The sequence below is a fragment of the Capricornis sumatraensis genome, chromosome 9 (assembly GCF_032405125.1).
Source record: "Capricornis sumatraensis isolate serow.1 chromosome 9, serow.2, whole genome shotgun sequence".
In the NCBI taxonomy this organism is placed as follows: Eukaryota; Metazoa; Chordata; class Mammalia; order Artiodactyla; family Bovidae; genus Capricornis; species Capricornis sumatraensis.
In genome coordinates, this window is record NC_091077.1 from 57,057,516 (window position 1) to 57,073,098 (window position 15,583).

General features: G+C 37.1%; 1 protein-coding gene across 1 annotated transcript in view; it reads left to right on the plus strand.

Annotated features, from left to right (window-relative positions):
* Positions 1-15,583, plus strand: part of RBM27 (RNA binding motif protein 27) — a 57,857-nt gene that overhangs the window by 11,956 nt on the left and 30,318 nt on the right. The window contains exons 3-8 of the mRNA XM_068979771.1: positions 2,478-2,602; positions 7,054-7,145; positions 7,813-8,006; positions 8,937-9,197; positions 10,681-10,968; positions 15,002-15,136. Of these exons, the coding sequence (XP_068835872.1) occupies positions 2,478-2,602; positions 7,054-7,145; positions 7,813-8,006; positions 8,937-9,197; positions 10,681-10,968; positions 15,002-15,136 (1,095 nt within the window). The remainder of the gene's footprint in view (positions 1-2,477; positions 2,603-7,053; positions 7,146-7,812; positions 8,007-8,936; positions 9,198-10,680; positions 10,969-15,001; positions 15,137-15,583) is intronic.

Here is a 15,583-nt window from a genome sequence, read left to right on the forward strand (position 1 = left end):
CTTATATTTTCCTTTGTTGTGCAGAAGCTTTTAATTTTAATTAGATCCCATTTGTTTATTTTTGCTTTTATTTCCAGTATTCTGGGAGGTGGACCATAATGTGTGTATCTTTTAAATTACAAAAGTAATACATGTTTTAAAAAGTGCTTTAGAAATACAGAGGCATGTGAAAACAGTCTTCTGATCATAAAGTCTTTCGAATGGTCTGATTAATTTGTCTTAAAGTTATGTGTAAGAAGAGCTTACCATTTTATAATCATGGAAATGCTTACTGCACAAATTAATAACCTAAAAAGTTTATGAAAAGATGCTTTTCTGAAGAAAAAATTTGACATTTTAGAAATAGTAATTTGTATAAAATGTGTAACAGTTGCAGTGTAAGCAGAATCTGTATTATACTTTTAATATCCTCTTTAGCTCTTCCTGAGGGATAGGACCCATGGAAGTGACTTAAATTTGGTTTAAATAACATAATATAAATATCTTGACATTTAATTTTCCTCTGGTTCTCACCATTAAAGAGTCTGAAAAAGTTAACAAAATAGAGCAGCCTTTTTCATGTTTTACTTAAAACATAAAATGATGTTTTCATACCATTCTCATGTCAAAATTTATTTTTCAACTAATTTAAAAATATTTTAAATATTTGAGTAGGCAATGTAGTTAATCTAACAATATAAAGGTATATCATGAAAGTCTCTCTCACCTCATCTGATCCCTTCCCACCCCCAGTGCATTACCTTGTCATTTTTGTGTCCTTTCAGAGTTTTCTTTAATGCAAACATATATGGATACAATATTTAATTTTTTATCTTGGAGTGTTGATAATATCAGTTCAGTTCAGTTCAGTTGCTCAGTCGTGTCCGACTCTTTGCGACCCCATGAATTGCAGCACGCCAGGCCTCCCTGTTCAGCACCATCTCCTGGAGTTCACTCAGACTCACGTCTATCAAGTCCGTGATGCCATCCAGCCATCTCATCCTCGGTCGTCCCCTTCTCCTCCTGCCCCCAACCCCTCCCAGCATCAGAGTTTTTTCCAATGAGTCAACTCTTCGCATGAGGTGGCCAAAGTACTGGAGCTTCAGCTTTAGCATCATTCCTTCCAAAGAAATCCCAGGGTTGATCTCCTTCAGAATGGACTGGTTGGATCTCCTTGCAGTCCAAGGGACTCTCAAGAGTCTTCTCCAACACCACAGTTAAAAAGCATCAATTCTTCGGCGCTCGGCCTTCTTCACAGTCCAACTCTCACATCCATACATGACTACAGGAAAAATCATAGCCTTGACTAGATGGACCTTAGTCGGCAAAGTAATGTCTCTGCTTTTGAATACACTATCTAGGTTGGTCATAACTTTTCTTCCAAGGAGTAAGCATCTTTTAATTTCATGGCTGCAGTCACCATCTGCAGTGATTTTGGAGCCCCAAAATAAAGTCTGACACTGTTTCCACTGTTTCCCCGTCTATTTGCCATGAAGTGATGGGACCAGATGCCATGATCTTCGTTTTCTGAATGTTGAGCTTTAGGCCAACTTTTTCACTCTCCTCTTTCACTTTCATCAAGAGGCTTTTTAGCTCCTCTTCACTTTCTGCCATAAGGGTGGTGTCATCTGCATATCTGAGGTGATTGCTATTTCTCCTGGCAATCTTGATTCCAGCTTGTGTTTCTTCCAGTCCAGCGTTTCTCGTGATGTACTTTGTATATAAGTTAAATAAGCAGGGTGACAATAGACAGCCTTGACGTACTCCTTTTCCTATTTGGAACCAGTCTGTTTTTCCATGTCCAGTTCTAACTGTTGCTTCCTGACCTGCATACAGATTTCTTAAGAGGCAGGTTAGGTGGTCTGGTATTCCCATATCTTTCAGAATTTTCCAGTTTATTGTGATCCACATAGTCAAAGGCTTTGGCATAGTCAATAAAGCAGAAATAGATGTTTTTCTGGAACTCTCTTCCTTTTTCGATGATCCAGCAGATGTTGGCAATTTGATCTCTGGTTCCTCTGCCTTTTCTAAAACCAGCTTGAACGTCAGGGAGTTCACAGTTCACGTATTGCTGAAGCCTGGCTTGGAGAATTTTGAGCATTACTTTACTAGCATGTGAGATGAGTGCAATTGTGCGGTAGTTTGAACATTCTTACTTACTCTTTTTATAGGCGCTGTGTGTTATTGTTTGATTGTCATATGATTTAGTCTCTTATTCATGGAAATTTGGGTTGTAGCCAATCTTTTACATACTCAAACAGGCAATCTTGCATATAAATCATTTCGTTCATGTGCAAGTATCTTTAAAGGGTTTTAAACCCCAGAAGTGGGATTCTGTCCCATAAGGGTTAGACTCATTTTTAGTTCCACCAGCTGTGAATGAAATGTCCCACTTTCTTCAACTTTGCCAATAGAGTGTGTTGTCAAACATTTGGTTATCTACTAGTTATTCCTCATTTCCCTTTGTGTAACACTTACATATTATATTTTCTCCTTAGAAACTTCAGGTTTTGTGGATAAGCTATTTGAAAGTCTCTATACTAAGAACTACCTTCCTCCTTTGGAACCAGTTAAGCCTGAGCCAAAACCACCAGTCCAAGAAAAAGAAGAAATTAAAGAAGAGGTAATGTAAAGTTTTCTTTTGCTTGCAGGGACTTCTTAGGTCTTATTACCAGTATCATCCTCAGTTGGTACTTGACCTCTGTAAAAATTATTCTCTTTTAATTGGACATAGAGAAAGGACTGATGGGTTGCACAGGGGGAAAGGACTGGGGAAGAAGTGGAGTGGGAGTTTGAGGTTCGCAGATGTAAACTTTTGTATACAGAATGGATAAAAAACATAGTCCTACTGTACAGCACAAGGAACTGTATTCAATATCCTATGATGATAAACCATAATAGAAAACAATATAAAGTGTGTGTGTGTGTGTGTGTGTGTGTATATATATATATATATATATATGTAACTGAATCACTTTGCTGTACAGCAGTAATTAGCACAACATTGTAAATCAATTACACATCAGTTAAAAAAAAAGAATGGGCTCCCAGTATGTTTTTTCAGGTAATGGAAATACGAAGAAACTTTTCTTCTGTACTGGATAATGTATAATTTTTGGTTTAAGTTATAGGTTAGGGAATTCTGGTGGTCCTTGTTAGTATAGTGGTGAGTATCCCCACCTGTCATGTGGGAGCCCAGGGTTTATTTCCCTGATGGGAAGGCAACATGCCCTTGGACTTCCCTGATGGCTCAGATAGTAAAGAATCTGCCTGCAATGCAGGAGACCCAGGTTTGATCCCTGGGTTGGGAAGATTCCCTGGAGAAGAGAATGGCAACCCACTCCAGTATTCTTACCTGGAGAATTCCATGGATAGAGGAGCCTGGTGTGTTAAAGTCCATGGGGTCGCAGAGTCGGTCAGGACCGAGCGACTAATGCTTTTACGTTAGGGCTTCTCCGATGGCTCAGTTGGTAAAAAACCGGCCTACAATGCAGGAGACATGGAAGAAGATGCAGGTTAGATCCCTGGGTCGGGAAGAATCCCCTGGAGAAGGAAATTGTACCCCACGTTAGTATTCTTGCCTGGAAAGTCCCATGGATAGAGGAGCCTGGTGGGCTCCAGACCAGGCTCCAGTCCATGGGGTCGCAGAGTTGGACACGACTGAGCAGCCAAGCATGCAGCGTGCAGCACTTAGGGCTCTGTGCTTTCATTGCTGAGAGCATTGGTTTAATCCCTGGTCAGGGAAATGTTTTTTAAAAAGGTATAGGTTACATCTTTGTATAATAAGTTAAAATTTTTGCAACGTGTCCTTTTTTAGAGTCATTGAAGGTCAGTGGATTGAAAGTGTCTGTTTGAAAGATAGCTCGTTTGAATGAGGAAAATTACATTATCTTGAGTTTTGAAAAAATAGTTAAAGAAAAAAAACCAAATTGTTACACTATTTCATTTTGTATCTTTGCAGTAAATCCTAATTTTGAAAATTATGGAAAATAGATATCAGCTTCTATGTATACTACCTCAAATGTCTGGCATTTTTTCCATTTTCTTAGCTTTTATACATAACCTAATTGTTATTACTGACAAATAATAGCTTGTAGAATAGTGTGTAAATATAATAGTTTATAGTAATTGTTAGATAACATTGAAGGGAGGAAGTTGTCTTTTTTGTACCTTCAGCCACTTGCCATCCTCATAAATATTTAATAGGTATCTCTAAAAGGTTATATTTTTAAAGCCTCCAAATATTCTTGTATATAAAAGTAACAATAACTCCTTAATATCAGATACCCAATTGTTGATAATGTCCATTTTTTCCCCCCATTTGTTTGAGTCAAGATCTAAATAATCAAATTGGCTGAAGTGTCTTTTTTTTTTTAATTCCTTCTTACGTATTCCCTCTCACTTCCCTCATGCCAAGGTTACTGCTACTCTTATCTCTAATACAGTGTGAAGAAGTGAAGTTGCTCAGGCGTGTCCGACTCTTTTCCACCCCATGCATTATAGCCCACCAGGCTCCTCGGTCCATGGGATTTCCCAGGCATGAATACTGGAGTGGGTTGCCATGCCATTTCCTTCTCCAGGGGATCTTCCTGACTTAGGGATTGAACCCAGGTCTCCTGCATTGTAGGCAGACACTTTACTGTCTGAGCTACCAGGGATACAGTGTATCCTTGTTTTTTTCAGTTTATTTAATAAGAATCATACAGACTTTTAAAAAAATCTGTACAAATCAAGCATTTTATTTATATAACAAGGAAGCACTCATTTATTTTCAACTTAAATATACTTGAGATTAAAAATCATGTTTGGCAATGTACCGCAGGATGCTGAATAAGATTTCACCCATATTGCTTTGGATTTCTTGATCTTTGTATGATTTCCATACCCATGGGAACAATTAATTTAGCTTCCTTAACCTACTGGATGCTACCTGGATGTAAAAGTCTTATACTCTTTTGTCTAGCTTCCTTAGCTTATTTTTACCTGAGATTCATTCATATTGTGCATGCCCTTTTGACTTTTTTAAATAGCTTGTTGATATGTAATTCACCAACTTTACAATTCACCTATTTAAAATATATAAATGTGATAATTTTCATTGTATTCAGAATTGTATAACCATCTCCATAATCCATTTTAGAACATTTTCAGCATCTAAAAAAGAAAGTTCATGCTCATTAAGCCATTACTTCCAGGTGCTTCCAGTCCCAGTCCTCACCCCAGGCAATATACTACTATTTTCAGTCTCATTAAATTTGCTTATTCTGGACATTTCATATAAATGGAAGTACAATGTAATCTTCTGTGGCTGGCTTCTTCTGCTTAGCATAACACTTAAAAGGTTCCTCCACGTTGTAACATGTATCAGGACCTCTTTTATTTTTCATGGCTGAATAATATTCTGTTTTATGAATATATCACATTTTCTTTATCCAGTCATCAGTGATGGCTATTTGTATTAATGAGCAAATAGTTAATACTTTTATCTATCATAAATAATACTGCTATGAACATTCATGCACAGGTTTTTGTTTGGCTGTATGTTTTTATTATTTTGGGTCCTTTAAGTTTTGAAGAATAGGTTTTCCCGTTAGAAAAACTAATTAATAGTTTAGAAAATTACTTCCCTAAAATTAGGAAAAATCAAGGAGTGAATTAATAGATGTCCATTAAAAAAATAGAATATACAAAAGCAAAAAGAAGGATAAAGTTCTCCAAGTTGATATCTTTTAAGTCTCTTTATATCTTTTAACCCCCCGCTTCCTACTTACCTATATATCTCTTTTCTTTTCATCACCCCTTTTCCCTTAAATTTTATTTTGTTGAAGAAACAGTTTCTTCATGACTGAAGAAACTCAGTCATTTGCTGAGCAAGTCATTTTTGCTCAGCAAAAAACTGAGTCATTTGCTCCAGAAACTGGAGTTTTTGACTCTGGATTTTGCTGATTGTATCCTCTGTATTTCCTGTGAATTGGTAGAGAGAATGATTTTTAAATATAGTTTAAGAATTGTAGAATGTTTTTGTCAGCAACATATGGTTGTCATATTGTGGCTGCCATTTTATGTTGCCTGGATTTTACTAAATTGTTATCTTCTGTTCCCTTCACTCATTTCCTGATTTGTGTATTTTTAAACGAGCCTCTCATTAGATGGGCATTTGTTTAGCTCTTCCAGATGTCTTCATTTGTCTTAATTTCTCTCTATTAAAGGCCATATATATATATTTTAACTTATTTATTTTTGGCTGTGCTGGGTGTCCATTGCTTGTGTAGGCTTTGTCTAGTTGCAGGGGCTGCTCTCTAGTTGTGGTATGCGGGTGTCCCATTGAGATGGCTTTTCTTGTTGTGGAACACAGGCTCTAGGTACCTGGGCTCAGTAGTTGTGGTGCATGGGCTTAGTTGCCCTGAGGCATGTGGGATCTTCCCAGACCAGAGATTGAACCCATGTCCCCTGCATTGGCAGGTGGATTCTTTACTGATGGACCACCAGGGAAGTGCCATGTATTTGTTCTGAGATTAACTTGTGTTTAAAAAACTTTAATAGAATCACTAGTTCTGTATTTCTGGTCAATCTTGACTTTAAGTTTTAAAAGAAGCCTTAACATTTCCAATAATTCTGATACCATTTTTCCATAATTCACATGAAATACTTAGTTTTATAGCAGTGGCTAACCATTTGTTCCTTAAACTTTGTCTATGAAATAAATCTAAAGTTTTCCTCAAATGAATTATATTGTGAATATATTTTATAATTAGGAAAACACACAAACCATTTTACTATATGATACTTAGAAGTAGAGATTTGTTATTTTTATTGTTACATTTTAAAGAATGAATTAATGTTTTCCTCCTACACTGCTATTAGGGTGATATTTAAAATTTAACATATTGCTGTCAAAGTAATTTCAACATCTTTTTTTACTTTTTCCTGTTGACCAACTTTGGGGGATGTGATTTGACTTTAATATTTAAGTATATTTATGCCCTCTCTTGTGGCCAGAAGGATTTATCAAGTGGATGTGTTTTATAATTTATGGAAGAACTGTTCTTATTCCTAACGAATATTTTCATGTAGGTGTTTCAGGAGCCAGCAGAGGAAGAACGAGATGGCAGAAAAAAGAAATACCCTAGTCCCCAGAAGGCTCGTTCAGAATCTAGTGAACGAAGGTTTGTGTTTATCTTTAATTAGGAAAATACTGATAACTCACTTTTCAGTTACCTTATAAGGACATTAGCAGGATTTTTGACATATGCTCTACTCCTCTCATTGTAAAATGATTAAAGAAGTAATTTTTTTTTCCATTCCCTGTGTTTTTTGTCTTTGTCATACTTTCTCTTCCTTTTATAAACAATAATCATTATCTGCTTTCCCCAGGAGCTCAGGGGTGGGAGCAGTCTCCTTAGAGAATATTAATGAAATGTTCCATTTGGTTAGGGGTGCTCAGTATTAAAATTGTCCATAGCATTTTATATTACAAGTAGTGCAATTTATATGTTGATTCATCAGCCTACCATCAAAAAATTAGTTTCTGTTTAGGAACTCTTTGTTTTGAGCTTTTTGTCTTTTCTAGTTTTAAATATGTTTTTCCTTTTACCCCTCCCCATGCTTTGGATTCACCTCTTTTTTTCATTTCTCCCCACCCAGTATACTTGAAGAGAATGTTTTTTCTTTTTATGTAATGGATTAGAGGAATTACGCAGTGGTTTTATGGCTCTCTAGAAAAGCTTAGAAGTTACAAATTTTGATGAATCACAGAGGATAATTTATATTCTGGATTTGTTTTCTGTCCTGGTTTCTGTAGTGTACTATGGCTTTCATATCTGTATATTACAGGACACGGGAGAAGAAAAGAGAAGATGGCAAGTGGAGAGACTATGACCGGTACTATGAGCGGAATGAACTGTACCGTGAGAAGTATGACTGGAGAAGAGGCAGGAGTAAGAGCCGGAGTAAGAGCCGAGGCCTGAGTCGAAGTCGGAGTCGAAGCCGGGGGCGCAGCAAAGACCGGGATCCAAATAGGAGTGTTGGTGAGTCCAAGTGGCTTCCCCCTAAAATTCCATAGTTGCTTGTCTTCTTGTATCACAGGGGTGTCAGAACATCACTTTGATGGAAACATTGAAGGCAACAGGAGAGGGAGGCGGCAGAGGATGAAATGGTTAGATAGCATCACTGACTTAATGGATATGAATCTAAGCAAACTCTGGGATATAGTGAAGGACAGGCAAGCCTGGCGTGCTGCAGTCAGTCCATGGGGTCACAAAGAGTCAGACATGGCTTAGGGACTGAACACCAACAAGCAACCTTTAATATGTCTGAGCAATGTAAAAGCTGTAATTGTGTCACAAAAACTTGATTTTTGTTACAAAAGCAGGGCTCTATTCTCAGGGTGAAGTCAAAGGAGTTTGAAGAAAAAGAAGCCATTTGTTAATGTATCATAGGACATGTCTAAATTTAAGTCATTTTGTATAATTGAAACACATGTCCTTTAATCAACAAAACTATTACTGGTGGGAGAGTGTTGCCTCTTTCCATACCTACACCCCCAACCCCCTGCCTGAAAATAATTGATTTGCTCTAAGGTTGGCTAGAGTATTTAAAAAGAAAAAAATGGCAGTAGATTACTGAGATCCCAACCTCCGATATCCCAGGATATCAATTTGAAAGTCAGTTCTTAGCATTCTTACTAAGTCAGTAGAGAAACTGATCTTTCTTCATTATGTATTGATGTTGATGTTATAAAAGATGATTTTATACAAGTTACTGGTGAAGATCCATCACATTGTTGATTTTCCTGGTTTTAGACTATAGTAATAATGAGAGCATTTTAAAATATGGACAGCTCAGTAAGTTTACTTCAGTATTCTCATCTTGCCTTTTCTGTGAGAAAATAAATATAGTTTAACAACATAGAAGTCTGGTCTTACTTGTTTCTTGTCTTTATTTTGTCTCCAAAGCAGAACATAGAGAAAGATCAAAGTTTAAGAGTGAAAGGAATGACTTGGAGAGCTCCTATGTCCCTGTGTCTGCACCAGCTCCAAACTCTTCTGAGCAGTATTCCTCGGGGGCACAGTCTATTCCCAGCACTGTTACTGTGATCGCACCTGCGCACCACTCTGAAAACACAACGGAGAGTTGGTCTAATTACTATAATAATCATAGCTCTTCCAATTCTTTTGGTCGAAACCCACCACCAAAGAGGCGATGCAGAGATTATGATGGTAAAAATTCTCTTTTATATTGTACCCCAGAGTACTAGTAAAGTAAATGTTGCTAGTAGTGCATACCATTTCATTACAGTCTGGATGTTATTAAAAGGGATGAGTGAGGAGGAGAATCTCTTTTGGCATATGCTTGTTTACTTGTTGGACATAATAGTTTGGCTCTTGTTAACATAGTGTTCAGATTTGACCCTTTAATTTATGTTTTGTTTTCCTCTTTACTTCCGACACTGTAATTACACTGCAAAATTTGGTAGACACTAGGAATTGTCATTTTTTTGTGTGCTGTTTGACCCTGGGGATTTGTTAAGCATGTATAATCTACTTTCAGTTTTAACTTGCTAACTTTCCATTTGAATGAATGGATCGGTGTTATGTGTGCATTTATTTTAATTTTTTATTATGGGAATATTTTAAATATTCACAAAAATTCACAAGGTAATATAATTAATCCTAGTGTATCTGTGACCTCATATCAACAGTTGTCAACTCATAGGCAGTCTTGTTTTCATGTATACTTCTACAGCTCCCAGGCCTGTATTATTTATAGCAAATGACTAGACATCATAACATTTTTTCTTTAAATAGAGAATGTATATATTTATGCTTTTTATTTATTTTTAAGTAGGGAATAGAATCACATGATTCAGGCATTAACTCACCCTCACCCTGGTCTCCCAGCCCCAAAGATCTTCTCAAAGCCAATTTTATGCTGTCAGTTTCTTATGTATCTTTCCACTTAATCTATGCATGTGTACGTAAAAACATATTCTCCCCCACCTTCTTTTTAACATAAATGTTATTGTACTTTATACTATTTATACTTCATTCATACTATGCATTTTGTTTTTCTTTCACTTAACATTATTTCCTGGCAGTCATCCTATGTAAATATAGTAACTATAAAGAGCTTCTTCAGTATTTTTTTTTTAATACTTCTTTGTATTCTCTATGTACAAAAATGTGTTTAAACTTACTGATGACACTTTTGGGATGTTTCAGATATTTTGCTGTTACAATTCTGCAGTGAATAACCTGGAACATAATACTCAGTTGAATAATTTAAAGTTTCAACTTACAGCAAAAATGGTTGCTTTAGAATAATATGATGAAAGTAGATAGTTGAAAGTAGGTCATCTAATTCACGTTCCTTATTCTCTCTACCTTTGTTAAGTTGTTTAAAATATCTGAATTTTTATCATGAAAACTCAGTAGCAAATGAGTTAATCTGATAGTGGTTGGTAGCCTGCTTTTGACCTGATTATTTGCTGTCTCAGTAAAGCATAGTGTCACAGTATGGCAAGTAGAGACTACACCTGTTCCTACCTCAGGAATATGCAATGGTAACAGAGTAACACCAAGAAGGCTTTAAATTCCTTGCAGAAAAAGCACTCCATAAATCAGATTGGTGGATGTTTCAGGGAATTGTTTGTTTGCTGAACTCTGTGTAGATCATAATGAAATTTATCTTTGATTCTTACAGAAAGAGGATTTTGTGTACTTGGTGACCTTTGTCAGTTTGATCATGGAAATGATCCTCTGGTTGTTGATGAAGTTGCTCTACCAAGCATGATTCCTTTCCCTCCACCTCCTCCTGGGCTTCCTCCTCCACCACCTCCTGGAATGTTAATGCCTCCAATGCCAGGCCCTGGCCCAGGCCCTGGCCCTGGCCCAGGCCCAGGCCCAGGCCCAGGCCCTGGCCACAGCATGAGACTTCCTGTTCCCCAAGGACATGGCCAGCCTCCACCTTCTGTTGTGCTTCCCATACCAAGTAAGTATATATATAGTTTCTTTAGTGAAGAATATTTAGAGGAATCCATCCCTTTCATGTAACTTGACACTAAATTTTAAGAATCTGAAAAATAAATTATTAATAGAATTTGGAATATATTCCCATAATTAAGATGTTCTTCCCTTTTTGCTACCCAGTGTCATATTGCATCATTTATAGTACCTCCAAGTGTAAATTTTATTAGTATTGCCCTAACCTGTATTGACCTGGAGTCAAAATCTTGCTTGTTGATAGAAAGCCAGTGTTTTGAGGAGGTCAGAAAAAAAAAAGTATGCCAGTAGTGTAGTGAAAGTTCCATTTTTAAAGGGGAGAAGGAAATGGCAACCCACTGCAGTATTCTTGCCTAGAGAATCCTGTGGACAGAGGAGCCTGGAGGGCTGCTGTCCATAGGGTCGCACAGAGTCAGACACAACTGAAGCGACTTAGCATGCATGCATGCATTGGAGAAGGAAATGGCAACCCACTCCAGTATTCCTGCCTGGAGAATCCCAGAGACAGCGGGGCCTGGTGGGCTGCCAGCTGTGGGGTCACACAGAGTCGGACACGACTGAAGCAACTTAGAAGCAGCATCTTTAAAGAAAATCTCTTAGAGAATATTGAAATACTCTTTAAAACATTTTATTATGGAACTTTTCTTGGTTTTCTTCTTCCAGTTATATTAATTTATATACATACAGCACTGTATAGTTTAAGGTGTACAGCATACTGATTTGATTTGTATACATCATGAAGTAATTATCATGGTAAGTTTAGTGATCATCCATCATCTCATATAGGTATAAAATTAAAGAAATAGTAAAAATAAATTTTATTTTTCTGATGATGAGAACTCTTAGGATTTACTCTGTTAACAATTTTCATATATAACATTGAGCAGTGTTAATTATATTTATCATGTTGTACATTATATCCCTAGTACTTATTTATCTTATAATTGGAAGTTTGTGTCTTTTGACTGCCTTCATCCAATTTCTTTTCCCCTTTATGGAAACTTTTGAATACACACAGATGTAGAATAATAATATACCATGTTTCATCATCTAAATTCAGTGGTTAATATTCAGCTATTTTTGTCTCATTTATTCTTCTTGCCTGCCCCACACAATTTTTTCTACTTTTTTTTCCTGAAGTATTTTTCAGATATCAGAGCATTTCACCAGTATGTACTTTTATCTCTTTACTGAGAAAAGACTTCAAAAAAAAAAAAGGGCCAATATGCTGTTATCAAATTCACCAAAATTAGGAGAAATATTTAAGCATGATCATTTAAAAAAAAAACAGTTGCTAGTTGAGCTAAAACAGAAATAAGACTGAATTTTTAAAATATAACTGAGAAAATTCTGCAGCAGTCATTTTACATGTGTCAGTTCAGTTCAGTCGCTCAGTCGTGTCTGACTCTTTGTGACCCCACGGACTGCAGTGCACCAGGCTTCCCTGTCCATCACCGGCTCCTGGAGCTTACTCAGACTCACGTCCATCGAGTCCGTGATGCCATCCAACCATCTCATCCTCTGTTGTTCCCTTCGCCTCCCGCCTCCAATCTTTCCCAGCATCAGGGTCTTTTCACATGAGTCAGTTCTTCGCATCAGGTGGCCAAAGTATTGGAGTTTCAGCTTCAGCATCTGTCCTTCCAATGCATATTCAGGACTGATCTCCTTTAGGATGGACTGGTTGGATCTCCTTGCAGTCCAAGGGACTCTCAAGAGTCTTCTCCAACTCCATAGTTCAAAAACATCAATTCTTTGGTGCTCAGCTTTCTTTATAGTCCAACTCTCACATGCATACATGACTACTGAAAAAACCATAGCTTTGATTAGACGGACCTTTGTTGGCAAAGTAATGTCTCTGTTCTTTAATATGCTGTCTAGGTTGGTCATAACTTTTCTTCCAAGGAGCAAGTGTTTTTTAATTTCATGGCTTCAGTCACCATCTGTAGTGATGTTGGAGCCCCCAAAAATAGTCTGTCACGGTTTTCACTGTTTCCCCATCTATTTGCCATGAAGTGATGGGACCGGATGCCATGATCTTCGTTTTCTGAGTGTTGAGCTTTAAGCCAACTTTTTACTCTCCTCTTTCACTTTCATCAAGAGGCTCTTTAGTTCTTCTTGATTTTCTGCCATAAGGGTGGTGTCATCTGCATATCTGAGGTTATTGATATTTCTCCCGGCAATCTTGATTCCAGCTTTTGCTTCCTCCAGCCTAGCGTTTCTCATGATGTACTCTGTATATAAGTTAAATAAGCAGGGTGACAATATACAGCCTTGACGTGCTCCTTTTCCTATTTGGAACCAGTCTCTTTTTCCATGTCCAGTTCGAACTGTTGCTTCCTGACCTGCATACAGATTTCTCAGGAGGAGTGTAAGGTGGTCTGGTATTCCCATCTCTTTAAGAATTTCCCACAGTTTGTGGTGATCCACATAGTCAAAGGCTTTGGCATAGTCAGTAAAGCAGAAATAGATGTTTTTCTGAAACTCTCTTGCTTTTTTGATAATCCAACAGATGTTGGCAATTTGATCTCTGGTTCCTCTGCCTTTTCTAAAATCAGCTTGAACATCTGGAAGTTCACTGTTCACGTACTGTTGAAGCTTGGCTTGGAGAATTTTGACCATTACTTTACTAGCATGTGAGATGAGTGCAGTAGTGCGGTAGTTTGAGCTTTCTTTGGCATTGCCTTTCTTTGGGATTGGCATGAAAACTGACCTTTTCCAGTCCTGCAGCCACTGCTGAGTTTTTCAAATTTGCTGGCATGTTGAGTGAGGCACTTTCACAGCAGCATCTTTTAGGATTTGAAACAGCTCAACTGGAATTCCATCACCTCCACTAGCTTTGTTTGTAGATGCTTCCTAAGGCCCACTTGACTTCACATTCCAGGATATATGTCTCTAGGTGAGTGATCATACCATTGTGATTTTTTTACATGTGTACAGAGGTATAAGAAAATACCTACCTGAATGTTTTAAGAGTTGGCAAATTATTTGAAAAAATGGTTATCATTCAGTTTATTTAAGTGGTACTTTTTCAATTCTTTTTAAAATTTTTAATTTTTAAAATTATTAAGGCTCACTGGAAGTTTCAAAAATAGTTTAACATGATACCATGTACCCATTGCGTAGCTTTCCTGCAGTAACATTCTTTATAGAACACATTTCGGTAAAATTGATGAAGGTTTGTATACATTTAACACATAGATTTGGTCAACAGCAATATGGTTCGTTTCACAGTGGGTTGTGAGTATTTAATATTGTCACATAAATGGTATAATTGTGAAGCTAAAGTTGAGATTTACTTTCTCAGATAGAAAGGCATCTTTGATGTACAGAAATTCTCACAATAAAATATCCTGGGGGAACATATCTGTGTAAAAGTTAAATCTAAGAGTGTTGTTTCCTCCTGAACACTTTGCCAAGAAAAATTTCAAGGAAACAAGTACCATCTAGCTTCTACAATTAGCACTTTACTATCCCCTGAAGAAGGGAATGGCTACCTACTCCAGTATTCTTGACTGAAGAATTCCATAGAGAGAGGTGCCTGGTGAGCTACAGTCCATGGGGTCGCCAAGAGTCAGACATGACTGAGTGATTCACACTTTCTTTTTCATGTTGTGTCATCATATATCTTTCCATCTCTCCATTTTTAGTTTTAATGCATTTCACAGTACATTCTAGACATCGATACACTCAGACGTGTTTATCATTAACTTAAGAGTTCTATAGAACTTTATTATCACCGCAGAAAGTTTGTTCAAATCTCTTGGCCATTTTCTACTCCCAGCCTCCAGATGCAACCAGTTCTGCCCTTTTTCCACCCTATATTAGTCTATTACAGAACTAAAATGTCATTTAAATTAATAATGCTCTCAGTGCTCAAGCCTGCTCATATCAAATTTCTTTATTCTGTTCTAAACCAAAGTAGGTATTTTATGTGTGAATATCCTTATTGTACCTGGTGTAGTGAGGGTTTTTATTATGTAGCAAACATTACTGCTCTAGCTCTCACTTTTTGTTGTCTGTAGGACCACCCATAACACAGTCAAGCTTGATCAACAACCGTGACCAGCCTGGGACAAGTGCAGTGCCCAATCTTGCACCAGTAGGAGCAAGACTACCTCCTCCTTTACCCCAGAACCTCCTTTATACAGTGTCAGAGCGTAAGTATACATTTGATTTATTAATAAAATTGTTAGAGCATAGAAAAGCCAGACGTTTTCTCAGAACATTTAAAAAAATACAGTTAATTTCTATTTTAAGGACTATTTATACAAAATTATACTTACGTGTACAGGGCAGTTTACTGTGTGGTTATGCTTTGTAACCCTATTTTAATTTTGTGTGATGATGGGAGAGAAGGACAAGGCCTTCTGTATTGGAGAAGTCTTCTCTGCTGTAGTGTAGCAACATCTACTAAAGAAGTTATATTTTGAAGCTTCTGTTCAAGAATTGCTCTTCTGATAGAATTTCCAAAGCCTAAGACTTACCTCCTAAGAGCATACAAAAGATCAGATAAAATACACCTAATTATTTAACTTGTAATGCTGAAATGAGCATAGCATCATTTAAACTATAGTATTTAGTGGTTAGACTGTCTTATAACATTG